The 19,669-nt window shown below is 48.4% G+C and overlaps 1 protein-coding gene and 1 long non-coding RNA gene across 6 annotated transcripts in view; both read right to left on the bottom strand.

Moving 5' to 3' along the window:
• Positions 1-5,832, bottom strand: part of ATRN (attractin) — a 146,953-nt gene extending 141,121 nt beyond the window's left edge. For 2 of the 3 annotated variants that reach the window (XM_075752833.1, XM_075752832.1), the window contains exon 1: positions 5,374-5,832. In XM_075752833.1, the coding sequence (XP_075608948.1) occupies positions 5,374-5,717 (344 nt within the window). In that variant the 5' untranslated portion in view covers positions 5,718-5,832. The remainder of the gene's footprint in view (positions 1-5,373) is intronic. The other variant, XM_075752831.1, reaches the window with a different exon arrangement.
• Positions 5,833-6,308: 476 nt separating this feature from the next.
• LOC142601801 (uncharacterized) lies at positions 6,309-7,841 on the bottom strand. 3 transcript variants are annotated; one of them, XR_012835447.1, is made up of 2 exons: positions 7,433-7,841; positions 6,309-7,245 (listed from the first exon to the last, which is right to left on the bottom strand). It is a non-coding gene; the product is annotated as an uncharacterized LOC142601801 (long non-coding RNA). The 3 variants fall into 3 exon arrangements; XR_012835446.1 differs by having other exon boundaries at positions 6,309-7,219; XR_012835448.1 differs by having other exon boundaries at positions 6,309-7,215.
• Positions 7,842-19,669: the final 11,828 nt, after the last annotated feature.

The raw sequence follows: 19,669 nt of genomic DNA, 5'->3' as shown, positions 1-19,669 counted from the left end.
ATGTCTTTCATGTTGACCACTGCAGAAAAGGAGGTATTTCCAATCAAGTCTGAGGCAGTGATACGTTCCTGGAATTGGCAGGCAGAGGAACGTTATCCTCTACCTGCACCGTTCCCAGAGGTCTCAATGCTCAGACGTGCTTAGCAGGAAGACAGCAGCTGGACGCTGCTTACTCCTCTCTCTCACACGTTGAAACCATGAGCTGTTCAATAATTCCAGTAGCTAATGCTCCAACGGTGAAGATGTTTGATGTCCATATAGCAGAGATGACAGGAAGGATCTAGCGTGCACTGCGTTGTCTTACTGTTCTGAATTTTCCGCTATTGACTCCTTGCTATAAAGCAGACTGAAAAGTAACGATAAGAAGTGAAGCTTATTGCAAACATTAACAAAACCTCACGCAAGTCAAATATTTAGGCTGACCATTCAGTGCAAGGCAAAAAGCATAGAACATCTCAGATATTTCAAAAATATTGAATTATTTCACGGATGAATTTTTGTTCTTAAAACAGCCCTAGTAAAACATCAGACTGTCCAATAAAACAGTGAGAGTAGCAATAAAACAGTGAGAATTGGGATGAAATATTAGCCATGAGTTTCTCTCTCAATGAACAGACCATTTAAATTCATGTATAGACAGAAAAACAGAAATGCAGATGTAGACAGATATACACACATACCTCCTAGCAAAATTATAAATCCAGAGTTGGAAATAATGCTTCCATGAACTAAATAAAAGCATATAAAGGTTCTTTTTTCCCCAGTGTATTCTTTAAAATTGATAATGCTTAAATTTTTCCCACTTGAATGGCTTACTCTTTTATTGCCAGTGCACAACATTTGAGAGAGCCTTTCACACAGCAACATGGAAGAGAAAATCATTTTAAAGCACGATAATGTACTAATGAAAAGAGAGAAACAGAATGGGGATCGGGCACAAATGCAGCACCCAAATCTAATTTGAGCACTTAAACCGATTTGATTCAAATTGCCAACATCCTTAGATATATTAAGTAGTTTCCTGACTTTCCTAAAGCATTAAACTGCATCAGGTAGCTTTTTATAGACAATGGGTTTGTATACTAGGTTTTGACCAAAAGTTCCCATTCATTCAAGAATGGGAGCTGTGACAGTTCTTTGCCAGCTAGTAAGTCTCTCAGGTTACGATTTAACCAAATCTTCTAGAGATAAAACTCCTCTTCACTGAAACATTCTTTGGCCAAGGAAACTCTATTACTGCCGACTCTTTAATAATGTTCAATCAGCAGCCCATAACTGCCTCCATTAAATTAATAAAAAGGAGGTATAAAGGATATACTCTAATCTTTTTTTTTTTTTTCCCCTTCAACTGTCATGTTGCATTGCTAAGCACTGCTTAGCATTTTCCATCTCCTACCTCAAAACAAACAAACAAAGTATTACTATGAAAGGGGAAACAGTGCCCTTCCTTACACAAAAAACAGTTTTCTGGTATCACTTGGTGTTTAATTATATAGTCAAAATACAGTCTGGTCATATTTTCAGCTACAATCATGTATCAAATCACCCATCAGCATGCCTATATACACAATTCGCATACAATTACTGTTCCAGAAGCCAGGCACTATCCTGAATTTGTTAATCCAATCCTCTACAATCTCTAACCAATCTATGTAAAATAGCAGTCATTTCTTAACCTGTGCTTTACCCTCCTCGACAGCCCTTGTCTGTCTGCTCATCGGGCAGCTGGCTGAAACAATTCAACTCCAGCAGGACAAGGGGTCGTGTCACTGAGCTATGGAAAGTGCTTTGAAGTGGCTGCGGTCTCAAAGCTTGCAGCATCCTTTTGACTGTACAACACGCAACGCTGACAAGTTCACTCTAAGTTTGGTACTCCTGAGCTTCCGCTGCTCGAAAACGTTATCTCCAGCGTGCTGCTGCAGCTCTGTGACTTGGAGGTGTCTCATCCCTCCCAGCAGCAGTCCTCTCCTGCTCGCACTACAGCATCTTGAAGCCACTGGCCTGCAGCAGACTCCAGCCAGCACAGAACTGGAGGTTTGAAAACACAAGTGCATCAGGCACGTCGTGTATTTTCTATTTCAGCTTCCCATAAAACCAAGAACTTAGTCTTTATCTTTAAAGAACTCAAGTGGCTGGTTCCACATCTTACAAAAGGTAACTTGAAGTCCTTCAAAACTCAATCTTCTACCTCCCCAAGAGCGTGACTGATCTGTGCAGAGGTGAACGTTTTCTCAGAAACCATTCCTACAACCAAGAACAACCACTAACAAAACCACATGCAGGTAGACTTCTACTACGCCCTTTGCTTTTTAAGAAGTCACAGCACACCACACATGCTTAACAAAACCCCCACGCAACTGCGTTAGAACAGCAACGAGCTGCACACAATCTCCCCTTTTGTGGTTTGGGTGAAACAAGAAAGAATATGGTCCACCCCAGGTTTGTTACCTATATATCTACCTGCAGTCTAAATAAACAGACTTTCCCAATGAAGAAGGCAAATAGAATATTAGCGGACCGCAACACAAAGCTACGATGTTCGTACTTTGCTGCTAACACAAAGATGTGAGGGATTAGTAAGCCAGTGAAGCACAAGTTGTATCATGACAACCCCAGTGTTCAACATAAACAAAAAAGTCAAGGCCACAAATACAGTCATCATATACATCTAGATAAGGACGGGAAGATTAACACGCCAAATTTAATTACATCTCTCAGTCAAGCAGATAAGCATGTGGACTACACCACACTTCCAAAATAATACTCACTTGCCCTTCTACTTCCATTTGTACCTACAGCATCTAATAACACATCGAGTCTTTTTTCTTGACAACCACACACACAAAAAAAAGAAACCCCGCAGTGCCATTTCTGACAGGAGACAGAGTAAACTTCAAGGCATGTGAAAGTTGTGACTGCAAAGCTCTAAACATTGCTAAAACCACTTGTTTGCATTTGCCAGAGCTCAAAGCTTAAAAAAAACTACTAGAAACTTCAACTCACTAATAAATAAATAAAGAGCTAGATAAAACACCTAGAGAGAAAAATCACACATTATATTTTTAGTCAAAATTTTGGACTGGAATTATATGTGAGAAAGAAACAAGAAGCTTTATCGAAACAGACAAGAGGCTAAAAAACCAACCAGTTAACAAAAGAATTGGTATATATCTACCGCTATCAGCAGTACCAGTTTTGCCATTCAGAAGAAAAGCCTCTGACTTTATGCAAATCTAGTCCCCTTAAAACGGCCAACATCCTAAATCACGAGGAAAGTAATGGGTAAGTGGCTATTTCACAACGTTCTCTCTCAACTAGAAGAAAATTCTTATCATGACAGTGGGAAAAAACATTTAAAAAGGAAGCTTTCGACTTCCAGGGCTTGCCTAGCCTGGCATCGTTTCCACACAAAACCCCTTTCAAATCAGCTGCATCACACACCCATCTGTCAAAAAAAAAAAAAAAAAAAAAAAATAGAAACCACAATTCCTAAAGCACACAAAGTGGTTTTCCTCGATGGGTTCAGCTTATACAGATAGCACCCCTTCCCTCAAATCTACAGGGAGCATCGTTGAAGGGTAGTTGGTATGTTCCATAAGGAGCTCCCCAAGAAAGCAACTGCTGCCTAGAATAATCATCCTTTTTCATCTCCTTTTCCAAGAATCAGCCCTGCCCAGGGAATTCACTTAACGCATGCTGACGTGCACGGTGGCTCTCGCTGCCACAGCTGATAAAACCAAGACAGGTAACCATCTTACAGAACCCGCTTCCACTGAAAACGTAAGTTTATGTAGAGAAGCCAGGGTGCACTTCCAGCCTACTCCCATGAAGATTTCCCACTTCTCATCTGATGGGATAGACTTTAGACACACAACCCGAGTATCCCGTCCCCACCAGAACTGGCCATGGCACTGCAGGCAACGCGCTTTCCAGCATCGCACAGCCCAAACATCACCTTCCTCCTGTGCAGACATCCCTCACCCCCACATGGCTTGGACAAGCACAGAGCTGGGAGGTCACCACCCCTGCCCAGAACCACCTTTAGCTCTTTTTTCTAAAAAAAAAAAAAAACAAAAAACAAAAAAAACCCCAAAAACCCCTGACCAGAGGCAGGACCCTCAACACTGCTCTGTCCTGTTCGAGATCCCCTCCAGCTGCCCAGCTCCGGCCTTGTCCCCCAGCAAACGCGGGAGCTTCCTTCCCCACCAGGCTGTTATTCCCACTGCCCCCACCAAGGCCCAGCACCACTCCTGCACGCACTGCTCTGCCCCGAGAGCCGAACGTCCCCACGTGCCACCCACCCCCTTTAAGACGCTTCCTCCCCCCCTCACATACCTGTCCCAAATTCACACTTAACCACAACCAACACCTGCTTATGCCATCTCCCAAGATGAGCCTGCTTACCCCCCCAAACACCCCTCTTGCCTCCACCCAGCCCCAACACCCACTCGCACACCCTTCCTCTCCCACTCCAACTTGCTCCCAGCCAGGTGTCCAGTCCCCTGCACCCACATCCCCACTCGTACGCAGCCCCAGCCCCTCAGACCCGCTACTGACCCCCAGTTACTCCTGTGCAACCCCAGCAACCCACACCCAAGGCACTGTCCCCTCAGAGGTGCCCCGGTGCGGTATAAACACCCTGCACCCACCGACCGCTGCTCGCTGGGGCACCCGGCACCCACATCCCGTTACCCCCAGACCTCCCCCACGCAGCCCCACATCCCCTGCGGACCCCCAGACCTGGCCTTGTGCACTCTTGGCCCATCCCACCCACGCTCCGTCACCCCTCAAGCCATATATCCCCTCACAGCCATACACACACCCCCCCCAAAACCTCCCCCTCCACACCCAAATCCCTGGTGTCCCCCCTGCCTGGCTCCCCCCAGCCCTTTACACCCCCCGCCCCCGGATCAGCCCCTCACTCCCCTCTGGCCCTCAGACCTGCCCAGACCCAGCCAGGGCCACCCAGCCCCTGCTGCCCCTCAGCACACTCCTGCCCAGCCCCTGCCCTCACCCGCCCCTCGTACCCCCGGCCCCGCTGCCCTGGGCAGCCTCAGCCGCGGAGCCTCCCGCCCCTTCCGAGGCCCCAAACCCCCCCTTTCCCACCCACCTCCCCACCGCCCCCGAGCGTCCCCTCGGGCACCTTGAACCAGGGCCGCCAAGCCCCCGTTGTCCCCCCTCGCCGCCTCCTTGCCCACCCCCTCGCACCCACACCCGCCCCCCGCTTGCCCCCAGAGCTGCTCCCGCCCGCTCCCCTCCCGCACCCCACACCGGCCCCTCACACCCACGGCCATATTGTCCCTAAACGTCCCCGAGCCGCGACCGGGGACACCCACCCCCCACACACACCCCCCCCGCCTTCAGGGGACTCACCTGAAGCGCCCCCCGCAGTGCTGGCACTGGTCGCCCACCCAGCCGGGCTGGCACTCGCACTGCCCGCTGGCCGGCTGGCACCGCCCGCCGTTGGCGCACGGCTTGTCGCATTCCTTCACCGCCGCCGCCGCCACCTCCTCGGCAGCGGCGGCAGCGGCGGGCCCCAACCCCGGCAGCGCCGGCATCAACAACAGCAGCAACGCCAACAGCAGCCGCCGCGGCGGCGGCCTCCCGCCCCGCCAACCCGGGCCCCGCCGCGCCGCGCGCTCCCGCGCCATCTGCCGCCGACGACGCCGCCGACTCCGGGAGGGGCGGCCGGGGGGCGGCGGGACAACGCGGACCATCCGCCGCGGCGCCTCCCGGGACGGTGGCCGGCGAGGGGGCTTCCGCCGCTCCCGCTACGGTGGCCGCGAAGGGGGGGGGGAGGGACACCACACACACACACACACACGGACGGACGCGGCGGGATGAGCGCACAGCAGCCAGGCGGCGCCGCCGGGCTACAGCCGATGACGTCACCCGCATACTGGCCACTGACAGCGGGGTTCCCCCACCCCCTCCCTCCCTCCTCCTCCTCCTCCTCCTCCTCCTCCTCCTCCTCCTCCTCCTCCCCCTCCTCCCTCTCCTCCCTCTCCCTTTCATCCTCCTCTTCCTCATCCTCATCCTCCTCCTGCCCCCGAGTGAGGCCGCGGGGGGCGGACGGGGCAGCTCCGCGCCGAGCGCTTGTGCCTCCCGCCGAGCGTACCCGCAATGGGGGTGTCCCCCGGCCCGGGCAAAGGCCCCTCAGAGACGGGGCTGGCCACCCCACAGAGCTCTGCCGCCAAAGCAGCCGTGGGGAGCGGGGAGGCCCGGGGATGGCGGCACCGAGGCGTGTGGGAGGCCTTGAGGTTGAAGGGGAGGGAAAAGAAGAAAAAAAAGAAGCTGAGTTAGGGTTGTGGGTTTGTTGTTTTTTTTTTTTTAAATTATCGCTCTTGATTCATTCGCTGCAGGGTCTTCCACCCGTGGGTCTCTGCGCGCACCGTTAGCTCCTCGGGCTGCGGGTTTGGGTGAGGAGAGGGCCTCGCTGACCCATGGGCATCTCCACACAGGGCTGAGGCGGCCATTGCCCTGCGGAGAGGGGGCCCCCAAATTCACAGGGTGGCGAGGACGGGTTCGCTGTGGGGATTCGGGCGGTGGGGAGGGATGCAGCGTTCCGCGGTTAGGAGCGGGAGCAGTTAAAAGCTGGAGTTGTTGGTGCTGAGGTTATGCTTTGGGGTTTTCCAAGTAACAGTTTGGTTAGTGCTGAGATCTGCCATTATCGGGTCTGGCTTAAGCAAAATAAGCAGTCTGCTGTTCGTGCAAGGATTACAGTGGCACAAAACCCCAAGCTCACCAGCGTGGGATGTTTGTCATCGCTTGGTAGTGAAGGTTTCCTGTTTGAAATTGAGAAGGTGCATCTCTTGTTATTTAATTGCGTAAGCAAGAAAACGGGGATCTGCAAAAAGGGGATACCTTCCTACCCTGGGAAGCAAGTTAAGCTCGTGCTTTTCAAGGATCTCTAGGCCTTAATTCGTAACAGCAAAAGTCTGAGGTAGAAGAAGTAAAGCAATTAAATCTCTGGTCCTCTTCTGAGTTCCTGGGCAGAGCAGCAGGCTCTTCTGTACACGCTAGCAAGGATGCTGTTTGCGGCAGGAAGGGTGGAGCAGAAACAGAGATGCTATTCAAAATGATCAGACCTTTCATTGTCAGCGGGGTGAAGGAGGAATAAGAAGGTTGACTATGTTGAAGTTCCTGGGTAAATGCTGCCTTTGGTCTGTCTCCATTAAATTGTGTCTGGAGTTCCTCAAGTAGTTCATTTAATACCTTGCTTGAAATGTAGAAAGATGTCAACAGCTGAGAAATGTTTTTTTTTTTTTTCAATGAAAGGCAAGAAAAAAAAATAGTCACATTTTTCCCCTATAAAAAAAGTGACCGGGGTTTAGGTACATTAATGCAAAGACAGACAGCAGAGTAGATGGAAATAGCCAATTCACCGTATGTAAATAGTTCGTTTGTATTTAGAAATCAAAATATTAGTTACCTGTCTGAGCTGCAGGAGGTTCTTCAGTGGGAGCCTTGGTCATTTCCAAGTGAGTTACCAGGGATAGTGAAAGGTGTTGAGCAGATAGGAAAGAAAACAGTCTAAAGACCAGTTTGTGTCTTCTTGCAAGGCAAGCGTCTGTCTAACAAAACCATGATTCACATATTTTGCCTTTTCTGCTTGAGGCCCCAAGAAGGAGAATGAAGTCTTGGGTTCAGTTTAAAAATGCTGTGCTGCGCTCTCTGGGTATCCAAAGGAGACGTAGAACCAAACAGATGTGAGAGATAAGAAATAGGTTATGAATACCTTCTAGGCTGTACGAGTTGGAGGCACAGAGAGGGTATTTCTGTGTACGTGTTCCTGGGACACAAGCGACTGCCAGCATGCCCTGAATCTGCAGATTCAGATACCGCCCGTGCCGTTATCTGAGGTGCCACCAGCAAAAGTTGGTCTGGCTCCAAGACTCTCCCAGCTCAGGAGATAGCCGGTGCATGACGATGCTCCCCGGAATGTCCTCTGCGTGTCACATAGATGCCACCAGCACAGCTTGCTCCCACCAGCTGAAGCCAAAGGGCTCCCACCGGTGGAAACTCCTCTGGCACGGCTCTTGTGCACGTGCGTGTGGTATTGCCAGCTCAGGCCTGGGGTTGGTGTCTGCCGTCAGAGATGATCGCCTCCATCCTCTGCTTCATCTCTCCTGTCTGTATTCACTTGCAGTTCTCAGAGAGCGCCATACTTCTATTTTCACAACACCTGCTCCCCCCTTTCTTGCCAAACATTGCTACTCGTTGCACAAGGGATTGAAAGTAAAAACGTTGGTTAACATGGTGAGAATAAACTTGGAGAAATTGTTCCTATCCTGGACTTCAGTTGAACTTTTCTACGTTGGTGACAGACTGTTTGTGTACTCAGCAATTTTTGTGGGTTTTTTTTTCCAGCTAGGTGGAAAAACGCAAGATGCCATCTCTCCTTATATCTCTCCCCACCCTTTTTCTGATAGTTCTTCCTCCAAATTGGTAAATTGAAAGGGTTTCTACCAAATAACTGAAATAATCAGATCTGCGCAGTGGTTGATGGTCGTTTTTTATCAAGCAAACTTTACCTCTCTTAAATGAAGAGAGAAGAAAGATCATCCAGCAAATGAAAGTAGGGAGAGAGTGTTCTCACATCGTGACAAGCCGATACTCCAGCTAACAGAGCATTCATCAGCTGCCAGTGGCCAATCTCGAATGCTTCAGAGAAGACTAACGTCCATGAATATTGCACAAGGGAACAAATCCTTTCCTGACCTTGTTAGTGATCACACTGTGCCCTGTTGCTGTCCGCATGAAACATTAACTGTGGGAGATCATTATTGTTAAATTAAGTTTAATCTGTTCAATTTTAACGTGCAAAGAATGTTCCAAAATGCTTTTTTTTTTTTTAATTAATGGGCAACTTTCCGACATGAAAATACAACTTGGAAGGGGAGGAGTTAGGTTAACCTAGAGTGCAGGCTAGGCTATTTTTATTTTGGAAAACAGAAATATTTCATAATAGATGTACTAGAATGATTAAAACAGCTTTTCCTGGCAACAGGCGCAGCAGGACAATGGTGTTTTTGCAAACCGCACATAGTGAGGGTATTACATTGAGGGATGGAAGAGTCCTGAGTACCACAGCTAAAAAAAAATTAATGTAATCAGAACAGCACTTAAGTGACTCTTGCACAACTTCATACAGCACGTGAAATCAACAGCTGATGATTAAGCATTTCCGTGGACATTGATTTTTACACAAGACTTTACAATGAGCAAGTACCACCAGCTCTGAATTATGTTCGGATTGAGGAGCTACACTCGCCTCTTTTCACTCTTCCTGCCAAACTTTTATGAGCCTGTTTGTTATCATTACATGTGCAATTGAACGCATATTTACTCAGCCCATATTTGCTCAGTGTGTAAGTCAAGTTACTACTCTTCATATGCACAATGACAGGATAGCCGGAGATGCTAATTAATGAATTGGCCTCTGGGGTGAAATTATGTCCTCGTTAAGAAGACTCCCATTGATACTAGTAAGGTCAGAACATCATTGCTGATGGCTGAGTCACTATCACGGATGTGTAAACAATGGAGCTGCCCTGGGAAGCTGGTTGCTTGGTCTGCTTATCTGCACCACTCAAAATGGATCAAGTTATGGTGATATCTGGGGTCAAAAATCACATGAAGCCATAACCATAATGCTGCATTATCCATGCTTTTTTCCTTCCGTTGAGATCAGCTGTTTCAAAGGAGCCCTAAACTCCAGAAATAACTCTCTTCCCAAGGGTCTGGAAGCAGCTATTTCCAATTAGCTCATAACCCAGCGTTGCCAGTTTTTCTGTTCCTCACCCGACCTGCTGTTTCCACCCATTGCAACCTCTGCCCACGTTCCCAAATCCTCAGCATCTCCCTTCTGTTGAAGCTCCTTCCAGCTGCCCTGCTTGTATCCAGATGACGCGCGGCAGTCTGGTTCCAGCAGCACGGCCTTGCTACCCATCCAAAACATCCTCCTTGCTCTACAAACAGCAGGAGAAAGGAAGAGGATATCCTGCCATCCAGGACTGAGATCATCCCTTGCACCCCACCAGAAATTCCTCACCTTCCCAGGCTGAAGAAAACAGCGAGAAAGAAGTTCTTGCTATGCAAAAAGCAGCTCACACATAGCACTAAAGCCTTTCTCATTAAATGCAACTTCAGCCCAAGCAGCTAAGATGACTTAAAACAAAAACCCATTTTCCCCAAAGCTCCTCTTCCCTTGGTGCTTCGCCTCTGCGGCGCCAGTGAAGTCTGAGTCTGAACAGGATTAGGCCCAGACTAAAATATATTCACTTGAGATGCTCGTTCACTGTCTAGGGAGGTGTGTGGGCCAACTCTACACTTAACAACTGCCACGTGATCTTCCTTCAGAACTCTCTCTGGGTCATTTGAAGGGCTTGCTTAGTTGGTTTTGTTTTGGTTTGGTTTTTTCCTCCTCTCCAGAATTCAGACTTCCTGCAAAGAACTCACCTTTGTTTTATTTTGGTTTTTGCGATCATGTCCCAGACCTCATGCTGGCACAAGTCCTCCTTCTCTCATGCAAATCAGGAGTTTTTCTACCGAAGGTCCCCAGCTGATACGAGTGTCAGAACAGCAGGAATAAGCACAGAAACCCTCTATTCTCTACACGCCCACCTGGAAACCCTGCCGTGAGCATGTTTGACAACACACATCCAATTATTAAGCACGTTCAGACATAAACTTAGAGTTTGCTAGAGGTCTAGTTTGACCTCTCTTTTTCCTTCATTTAGATGTGGACATAATGACCAAAGGTCCTTCGAAAATATGCTTAATAAGGAATGAAATATAGTAACTAAAGTGCTGCTGGGAACAAAGGTCTGATAGATTTGCAGGCATGATAATGAGGAATAGCTGAAAAATACCTGCATCTGCACAGTTGCTTTAGATCTTTTATTTTTAGGGTAGGGGGTAATTAGTAATAAAACTTCATCGAACTGCAGAAATTAGGAGAGGAAATGAAGAACATTGCACCCTTCCAAAGCTGTTGTGGAAATGATGGTTAGTGACACGGTAACAACCCCACGCGGACCTGGGTTGTATCGCCTGCCCCCGTGCAGAGCCCTGGAAGAGCTCTGGTGATTACAGACGTTAGGACCTTGCTTTTATATCTAATTCAAAAGGAACAGTATTTCATACTGTACAACTCTGTACACAAAGGCACCACAAAGGCTGCTGGATTGATCCAGGTTCAGCAAAAAGCATCGCAGTGGCCGAGTTACTTGCAGTATATCTGCTCTGCTTCTGTTTTTTTCTTTTTTGTGTAGATTTTCTGTTTTCAGGTCGTGTCTTGAAAGAGCTTTATGGAAATTTTTGACCCATATATCTCCATCTGATTTTAGTGGGAAAATGCGCAGGCTCTGAAGACCAGCAGCTGATTGCCTCAGGTTGGGTAACTATGAAAACAAGAGTGTCTGTTTGGGAAAATGTCCATTTGTATAGACCAGGGACTAAAGTTAGGTCCAAACCTGGAAAGTGTGGCTCCCAGCCCAGAGCCGTAATCTCTGTAAAGCCACTCCTCTGAAATCCTGGCATATTTTGAGATAACCTCCAGCTTCTTAATGAAAATCAGGATATTGTATAAAGAGTAAGGAGGAAAAAAGAAAAAAAAAAATAGTCAAAAGAAAGTAGCTTGTGCTTCTTGGGAACAGAAAAATCACTTCAGTGTGTGATCTCTGACATATTTTTTGAAAACTACCAGAGAATGGTAAATTTACTGCAGAAAAAAAGCCAATTGCACTTTCAAACTCTGATATTTATAAAAAGAAAGAGTTTGTTTCCGAGCAACTCTTCTGTGTAGCCTAATCGTCCGATTCCAGCCTGCTCTTTGGAAAGAGCGTGTTGAATACATCAGCCCTTTTTTTGCAAGAACAGAGCAAAGTCCCGAGTGTAGCAAGTAATTGAAAGATCATTGACCAACAATAGCAAGTTAGATGCAGTCTGGGGAGACCCTAGATGCTATAAAAATAGCTCTGTCTTCCCTCCTTCCTTCCGAAACAGAGCCCAGTGAGAGGATAACGAAAGGCATTCAGAGCTGCTGACGAAGCCCGGTACAATGATGTGGCCCTCCGCACATCCAGCTGGAGGTCAGGGCTGAAAAGAGAGGAGCTGCCGTGATTATGCGGGGTATTCTTGGGAGGAATAAAGGGAGGCGAGGCAGTTTTGTGTGTTCAAAACAAAAACCTGAACAAAACGGCAAAGACAGGCTGCATATTGTTAGGGGCCGCGCCAGACGCTCCGCGTTTCTCGCGGAGAAGCATCTCTGCTATGTCTGACCTTGGCGACTCTCTCCTCTGACGTCGGGGCTGGGGAAGCAGCTGGTGCCCATCGTGGCTTGGTAAAGTGCGAGTCTCGGCAGCCCCGCAATGGGTGCCAGACTCTTACTGTCCCAAGGGTGCATCTGCAGACAGGGAGGCAGATGGTGCTGGGTGCGTTAGGGGAGGTCTTGCCTCCCTTAGAGAGATCAGATTGGTGAGGAAGAGGAGGGAGCAAGGGGAGGGAGGGAGATGCTCTTGCATTTGTGCCTCCCCATCATCTCCTCTTCCCCAGCTCGTTTGTAGAGGCTCTTGCAAGCGCACTGCTTCCTTCCCTTTGCCCTTTCGGAGGGAGTCGAACGGTGCTGCCCAACCCTCGTCAACACAGCTACAAGGAAATGCAATTGCTGCCCTTGACGGGAGCCCGGCTCTGGCTGACTCACGTACCAGAGATGGAAACACCTTCGCTAATCAGCCCCTGGCACCACTGTCCCCGTGGCGGCTTTCACCGCCCAGGAACCGGAGTTGCCCCGTCGGAGGGATTAGGCACCGCTCCAGGGATGCGGGTGCATTTCTGGCTGCTGCTGCACACAGACCCTGTGCGGTACCCAGCTTCTGCTGGGTGCAATTCCACCGACAGGCAGCAATTAACTGAGGGACTGAAGCATAAACATGCCCATAGAGACTGGTTAGCTTTATTTCTGTCTCTTAGCTCTGCTACCAGTTCTCCTCCCTTCCTCTGGTTCACACATCAAGCTGACCCCTTCTAGCTCTTGGGAGAGATGACTGTTATTTACCATCTATGAGAAGATGCTGATCTCCATTTTCTCAGCTGCTTGAAGCGTTAGCCACCTCCCCTGGCTATGACCAGGAAAGCAGCAGTGGCAGGAGACACCAGCCTTGGGCATCAGGGCTGTTTTGGTGACCCCCTGTCAAAAATCACAGCTCAAGTTTCCATCTCTTGCACGTTCACTTCTCCCTGCCAGAGCTCCCCAGGGGACAGAGCAGGGCTGGCTGCGGTTGTTTAGGTACCTGCCCCTTGGCTGAGGCTAATGATCCAGCGTGTTCGTTAGTAGCTCTCAGGAGAGTCACTCCTGCTGAAGACCTGATGGGGCTGTACATGAAAACACATCGCTAGAAAGCCAGCCAGTGCAAAGTCCTTTCCACAGCTGACTCCTCGGTATTCCCGACAAAAACAGCCATGGGGCTCCACATCTCCAGCTCCATCCGGTGACCTTTCTGTGCCGCGCTGGGCTGCTGGTCCACAAGCTCTTTGTTAGTTCTCATGCAGGGCTGCTAGTAGCTATTAGGAACTTGGCTTTGTGCTGGAGAAAAGAGAGACCGTTAAAAAAATAGCCTCTGAAGGCACCAGTGCCCTCATCCTGACTTTTACGAGAAGAGAAACACACGAGTCTAACATTTGGGCTCTTCTCCACCAGCAGCACCTTTTCTTCTCGAAGCCTTGTTATCTTTTTTTTTTAATACTACCCCCAGTGGTAGTGCCCCTGAAGTTGCTTGCACCTTGCTTACTCTCAGCCAGATTTATGCTGGAGGGTGTTGTAGCAGAAGCGCACTGAATCTGTATATGTTCATAGCTGAGGGATGGAGTTAAATTATGTGCTAAATTACGTTGTCTTGGGTTTCATAGGTCTCATCCTTGACGTGCCATGCAAACAGCACAGCACGCCGGCACTGCCGAGGCTCCGGGCTTTGGAGCATTGCCTGCCCAGCTTCAGAAGAGCCTGCCTGAAGGTAGCTCCTGTTTCACACCAGTCTAACATCATCAGCTATGGGAGAGCTGCTCCTTTTTCATAGAATAAGCAAAAAGAGAACCGGGGCTGCGGCATTCAGTGCTAAGTATGACATGGACTAGGCTGCTGGCTTCCCTGGGTGAAATTATGCTGGTTTACATCAACTTAATAATGAGCTGGGGACTGCGTTTGCAAAACAGATGTAAACGCTGTTGTTCAGCCACCTCGGGCTAATTTGGTTTCAGCAAACATAGCTCCTCTGGGATCTGGAGCCTAGCATTTATACAAAGTTTATTAAACCACACTTTATCCAAACTTTTACAGATGAACTTGCAATTAAGAGGGTGAATGGTCTGGCTGACTTCCGTGGGAGTGGCTGGACATGTAGTTAAACTTGTGCCTGCACCTTAACGAGGGTGAAACTTCCCCGTGGGCTTGCCCATGCCCTGCTGGAGCAGCACGTAAGGAACTTGGTTTCTAGATTATATCAACACGTTTTGCTTCCTCCTATCGTGACAGGCCAAACCAGTAAGGACTTATGATTTTAAATTAAAACCAGTTCTCCAAATGCCTCTCGCACCCTGGTGCAAAATAGTTGTGCAAAGTATAATTGAGATAATAAAGCCCAGGATAATAACAGCATTGGAGCAGGTATTTTGCTAGAGGTTGCATGAACAGCGCTAGAGAGTAGGAAATGCCTAAAAGAGGAGGATGCACGACTGTATACAGAGCGCACACAAAACAGAGGGATGTGTTATTTTTATGGATGGAGCAAGCAGAAATGTGGAATCACAGAAAAATTTAGATTGGAAGAAATCATCTGGTCCAACCCTCCCCCCTTCCTCCAAGCAGCTCAAACCACCTCAGAGCAATATTTGGGGCTTGAAAATAGATGGCTAGTCAACACCTCTGACCACTAAAGTAAGATTAATAGTTTCATGCTACTTAACTCCAGCACAGCCACAGATACCTACATATTATAGGGCTTAACAAAGGATTAAACCAGGTTTTGGAGTGAAAGAAATTTGGAAGGAAGAATGCTCGCTCCTCACTTGTTTAAATCGGTGTAACTCCGTCAAAAGGATTATCACCAGGGCATGGTTTTTAGGAGACATGGGGAGGAGGAATAAACTGCTGAGAGCAGACCCGCAACAACCTTTGCTCAGCAGGGTGAGTCGTCGTAAAATCCGGGCTGCGAGGGTAGAGGAGTCATGCAGGGAGGGAGAAGGAAGGTGAAAAGAGAAGGGAGAAAGAAGGGACCGTTTTGTGTAGGATTGGTGGGATGCAGTTCATGGAGGTGAGGAGGGACCGTTAGATCATCAAGACCAGCTTCCTGCAGCCACGGCTATTTGGGCCCCATCCTGTTGCCCCTGCCCAGGGTGCAAATTGTACTCCCACCCTATCTGCAGCCCCAGAGGGTCTCCCATCTCTCTGCTCCCTGGTGCTGCAGTGAAAGCTCAGCTCTGTGCCACAGTTCGGGGTGATTGCTGCTGCAACTTGAGCCCTGTGCAGCTGTTCAAGGAAGCGCGATGTTTGGCTCAAGAAGAATATGGCTGTGTGATCCCTTGGGCTTCTTCAGATGAAACAGTGTCTCATCATAATCCAAAAAGGTCTGGGAGGCTGGGTTTGGTTTTATTTTTTTCCCAGTTTAAATTAGTATTACTAAAATGTAAAATATGTTGTGATTTATAAAAGAACTACAAAAAGGCTTTTCGGCTTTTCTGCTGCTGCTTGGAGCTCTCCTTGGCATCATTACTGTGTGAGCGTCCAGTCTGAGCAAAGGCAGCAGAGGAGGAAAGGTGGGGGGCAGAGGAATGGGAAAAAACAACCCTCATTCAGCACGTTGCTTGTTGCACAGGGATGCTGCAGGGATGCTCCTCCAGCAAAGGCAACAGGCTTGAGGGTGGCTTATGGCCACCACGTCCCCCATGACGTGCGAGTGCAGGTTCAAGACTATTGGGAGGTGAAGAGACACCTGCCAAAACAAGAAATGTTGGTTTGGAAAGAGTGGAACCGTCTTGGTCAGCAACTGTTTGCTAAAAGGATCTGCTCCACACACACAAAGTGCTACGGTTGTGTTTGAGAATGCAGATGGAAAACAGCAGGCTCTTCGGCAACGAGATGCTCCCAGGAGGTGTCTTTATAGCAGTGTTGTGTGTTTTAGAAACAATGTTGGATAGAGGCATTATCTGGGGATCTGTGAGTCAGCTTATGTTAGGTACCGGGAGATAAATATGCTATTTAAACACATAGAATAATACCCATCTCAAAGGAACAGCTTTGAGACTCAGGCAATCGATATTGCCAGCACGTTTGCTAACAGCGTGCAGAGAGCAGGGTTAAGAAGTTGTTGTGGATAAGCCCTGGACAGTCAGGCAGAGCCAAGAAAACGCATTCCTTGGCTGAACAGCGTTCCAGCAATGAGTAGGCGGTGATGGCCTTTGCGAAGCCATGAATGCCGTCCTTGCTCCAGCCCAGAAGTGCTGCATCGGCTCCAGGTTATTTGATATTTTTTCAATAGCACTGCCTCTGTCTCAAAGGGTGGGACTCGTCTCAGCTGGCCTGAGACATTGCCAGCACAGATGTTTCCATCTGAGCTAGTCCCGGAGGTTTTCTCTGTAATCAATAGAGAACTGTAGACGTTTCAGCATGGGATTTTCTTGAGCTGCTGTACGCAGATGTCCACACTGCAGCCCTGTGGCATGTACTCTCTCTCCTGGGTCTGTAAAGGCTGTCTAAACGTGGCAGATACCTGGATCCCACTCACAATCATCTGCAGACTGAAGCATGGCAGAGTTTTGCTTTCATCCAGGAACACTCATTCCTACGTGAGGGTAACCTGTTACATCTGCCCCACGGCACGGCCTGAGCTCCAGAGCTCCTGATTCAGGTCTCAGCACTGCAGTGCCTCGGGCTGCTGGCAACGAGTCCTCTTTGCCGGAGGACCGTGCTCTGTGCAGTCCTCAAAGCAGCTGCTGCTAACTCCAGTGGGTTTGGGCTCAGATTGTGTTGCTCGAGTGCTTTAGCCATGAAATGTCCCACCACTGCGGCGGTGGGAACTTCTGTCTGTTCCCTGAGGAACACTTTCTCAAGCACGCTGTCTCCAATACAGGTTTCTACCTATAAAGCACGATCACTACTGTAGATCTACATATGCTTGTAAGCAATTCCAAGATGTAATCTTAAAATTGTATAGCTGTAAGGGGCCTTGGGAGGTCTCTAGCCCATCCTCTGTCTCATGGCAAGGCTGTTGCACTGTTACAAACCTGGGACACATCAATCTGCTCGGTTACTGGGTGCTGAAAACAAACATTGCCCACTCTGTGAGTTGGAGGTGAGCCCATACTGGCAATACAGAAGCCAGAGGTAGCTCATGATAACTTACACGTGCCTGTGTGGAGTTCAACTGCTGGTCCTGAGAAGAAGGTCTGGGAGAGCCTAGAGCTGCCATGCCAGCATGTGGTGGTCATGGTCTCTCAGGCCTGGAGCCGACTGTTGCACTTCAGCATGTTCCAGACTTAGTACATGAATATTACAATTACCACATGTTCCATATGCTTACGACCGGTCCTGGAACTGGCCTGAAGCTTCCCCACAGAAAGGTGCCCTACCAGGGTCTGCCAACATGCCAGATCTTCAGACGGTCCTGTGTAACTTTCATGATGAGCGTAGAATTGAAAAGTTGTGACTTTCAGCCTGTGTTTTGCAGACTTCAGCAAGCGGTGGCCTTCCAGGCATTGGAGGAGAGTTCCACAGGCAAGGCTGGGGAGAGGGAAGGAAAAAGCAGACAAAAATGTCAAACTCTGGGGGTTGCAAAAGGGTGCAGCTACACGGTGAAAGGAGTTCAAGACAAAAAGAAGGACCATTGTGTGGTGCAGGCTCGGACTGCGAGGCAGTCTAAGGATGGAGTCACAAGGGCGATGTGTATGAGGGATGAGCTGGGAAGACGATCCCAGCAGCGATGCTTAGTGGAGGAGTCCCAACATGCTGACGGAGAGGTGCCATAAATAACCCTACCCCTCAGGCCAGCTTTCATCCCTTCGGCTTGCATGGAAACCTCATGACCATGTAAAGTGGCTCTTTTTCACAATGAGGCCCATGAATTTTTTTTCTTTTATTATTATTATCTTTTTCGCTCTTCCCTCACTCAGAAATGAGCAGATTACCTTTGGGGCAAAAATAGCAAAAAATAAATGATTCACCTGTACGCAAATCTCAAGCTAAGGAGTGAGGAGCATGAGGGGGAAGTAACTCAGCTGGCGACACGGGGAGTTATGAGTGGGAACGGGAGGTTAAGAACGGGGATTTTTATGGTGGAGTAATTTTAGCGACACACAACAAGCACCCTGCTATAATTAAGTGCTGAAAAATAACAACCTACCATTAAGTGATCGCATTATAGTCTCAACAGTGATCATATAGCAGTCTCGATAATGGTGTCAAACCAGGATATTCACTAGGGGATTAATGAGCAGTTAAAATACGAAAGCTCCTTGCCAGAAGGTTATCTCCAGGAAATGCCTGCAAGCTCGATTGTTATTACTTAAATAAACAGCAAATGGCATCGTTGAATGTAAAAATTTTTACATTGTCATATAAAAATGTCAGAATAGAGGTGAAGGGGAAGTATTTTACAGCAAATATCCAGATGGAAACCTCTTTTCCACATCTTTTGCCACAGCTTTAACACCCCAAACTCCTTAATAATGCCCATGTGTACCATGCTGTGATCAATACGTGTCTGACATCATTTGAGGGAGTCCTATGCCCTGGAGAGCGGTTATTTCTGCAAGAGCTGTTCTGTGAGGGATGTTAATATATCGTTCCCATTCCTATATTCTTTTTCTCCTGGTGTGAAAATACCTTCTTCTTCTGCACAAGCCCACAGGGCATGACAAAGTCCTGGTTGATGGTTAGAAAAGTTACAGAAGCTGCTGGGGAACACCTAATCCAAGAATTGGGACTGTTGATGTTATTTTCCTCAGCCTGGTATCTGACATTAGAGGCATGAGGATTAAAAAGGCTTAGGGAGGGGAGCTCGTCTCGTGTTTGGACGAGCATCGCTTTGGAGACGGCGATTAACTGCTCCGCTGACTGTTTTTAGAGGATTTGCCTTGTGAGAGATGATGCTGTAAAAGTCACCCGTCTACCTAGAAAGTGCTGATGGCTGATAAAGGGGCACGGCAGGAGGTTGGACGAGGGTGACTCAGGAGCAAGGTGCTCTCACGGAAATTAGCTCTTTGTTGACAGTGAGGTAATGAACTTACTTTAACCTCTGTCATGCAGGGCTCAGTTCTGTTACATGAGCCCAAACTCCACTTAGGAGACAGTGGTGGACAAGGTCCCTGGGGTGAGAAGCCATGGGATTTTGTGGATCATTGGCCACCTCTTGTCCCCAGAGAGAAGCTGTCCTCCATGCCCCAGTCGACAGGACAAACACAGCCTTAAATTGAAACGAATGAGATAGATTTGAGTTAGTCAGTGGAGGAGTATTTCTTAGGGCATGGGCAAGATAATGAAGCTCTGCTATCAGATGGGTGGAGAAGCCGCTGAAGCAACGTCACTGGAGATGACCAGGCACAGGTTTGACAGCCCCTTGTTGGGAAGGCTCAAAGTATGGCCTGGAAAAGCTCTTCACAGTGCCTGTGGTCGTCC

Source organism: Balearica regulorum, chromosome 4, assembly GCF_011004875.1.
Source record: "Balearica regulorum gibbericeps isolate bBalReg1 chromosome 4, bBalReg1.pri, whole genome shotgun sequence".
In the NCBI taxonomy this organism is placed as follows: domain Eukaryota; kingdom Metazoa; phylum Chordata; class Aves; order Gruiformes; family Gruidae; genus Balearica; species Balearica regulorum.
The sequence above is the reverse complement of the archived record's forward strand: the minus strand, read 5'-3'. Positions and strand labels throughout refer to the sequence as shown.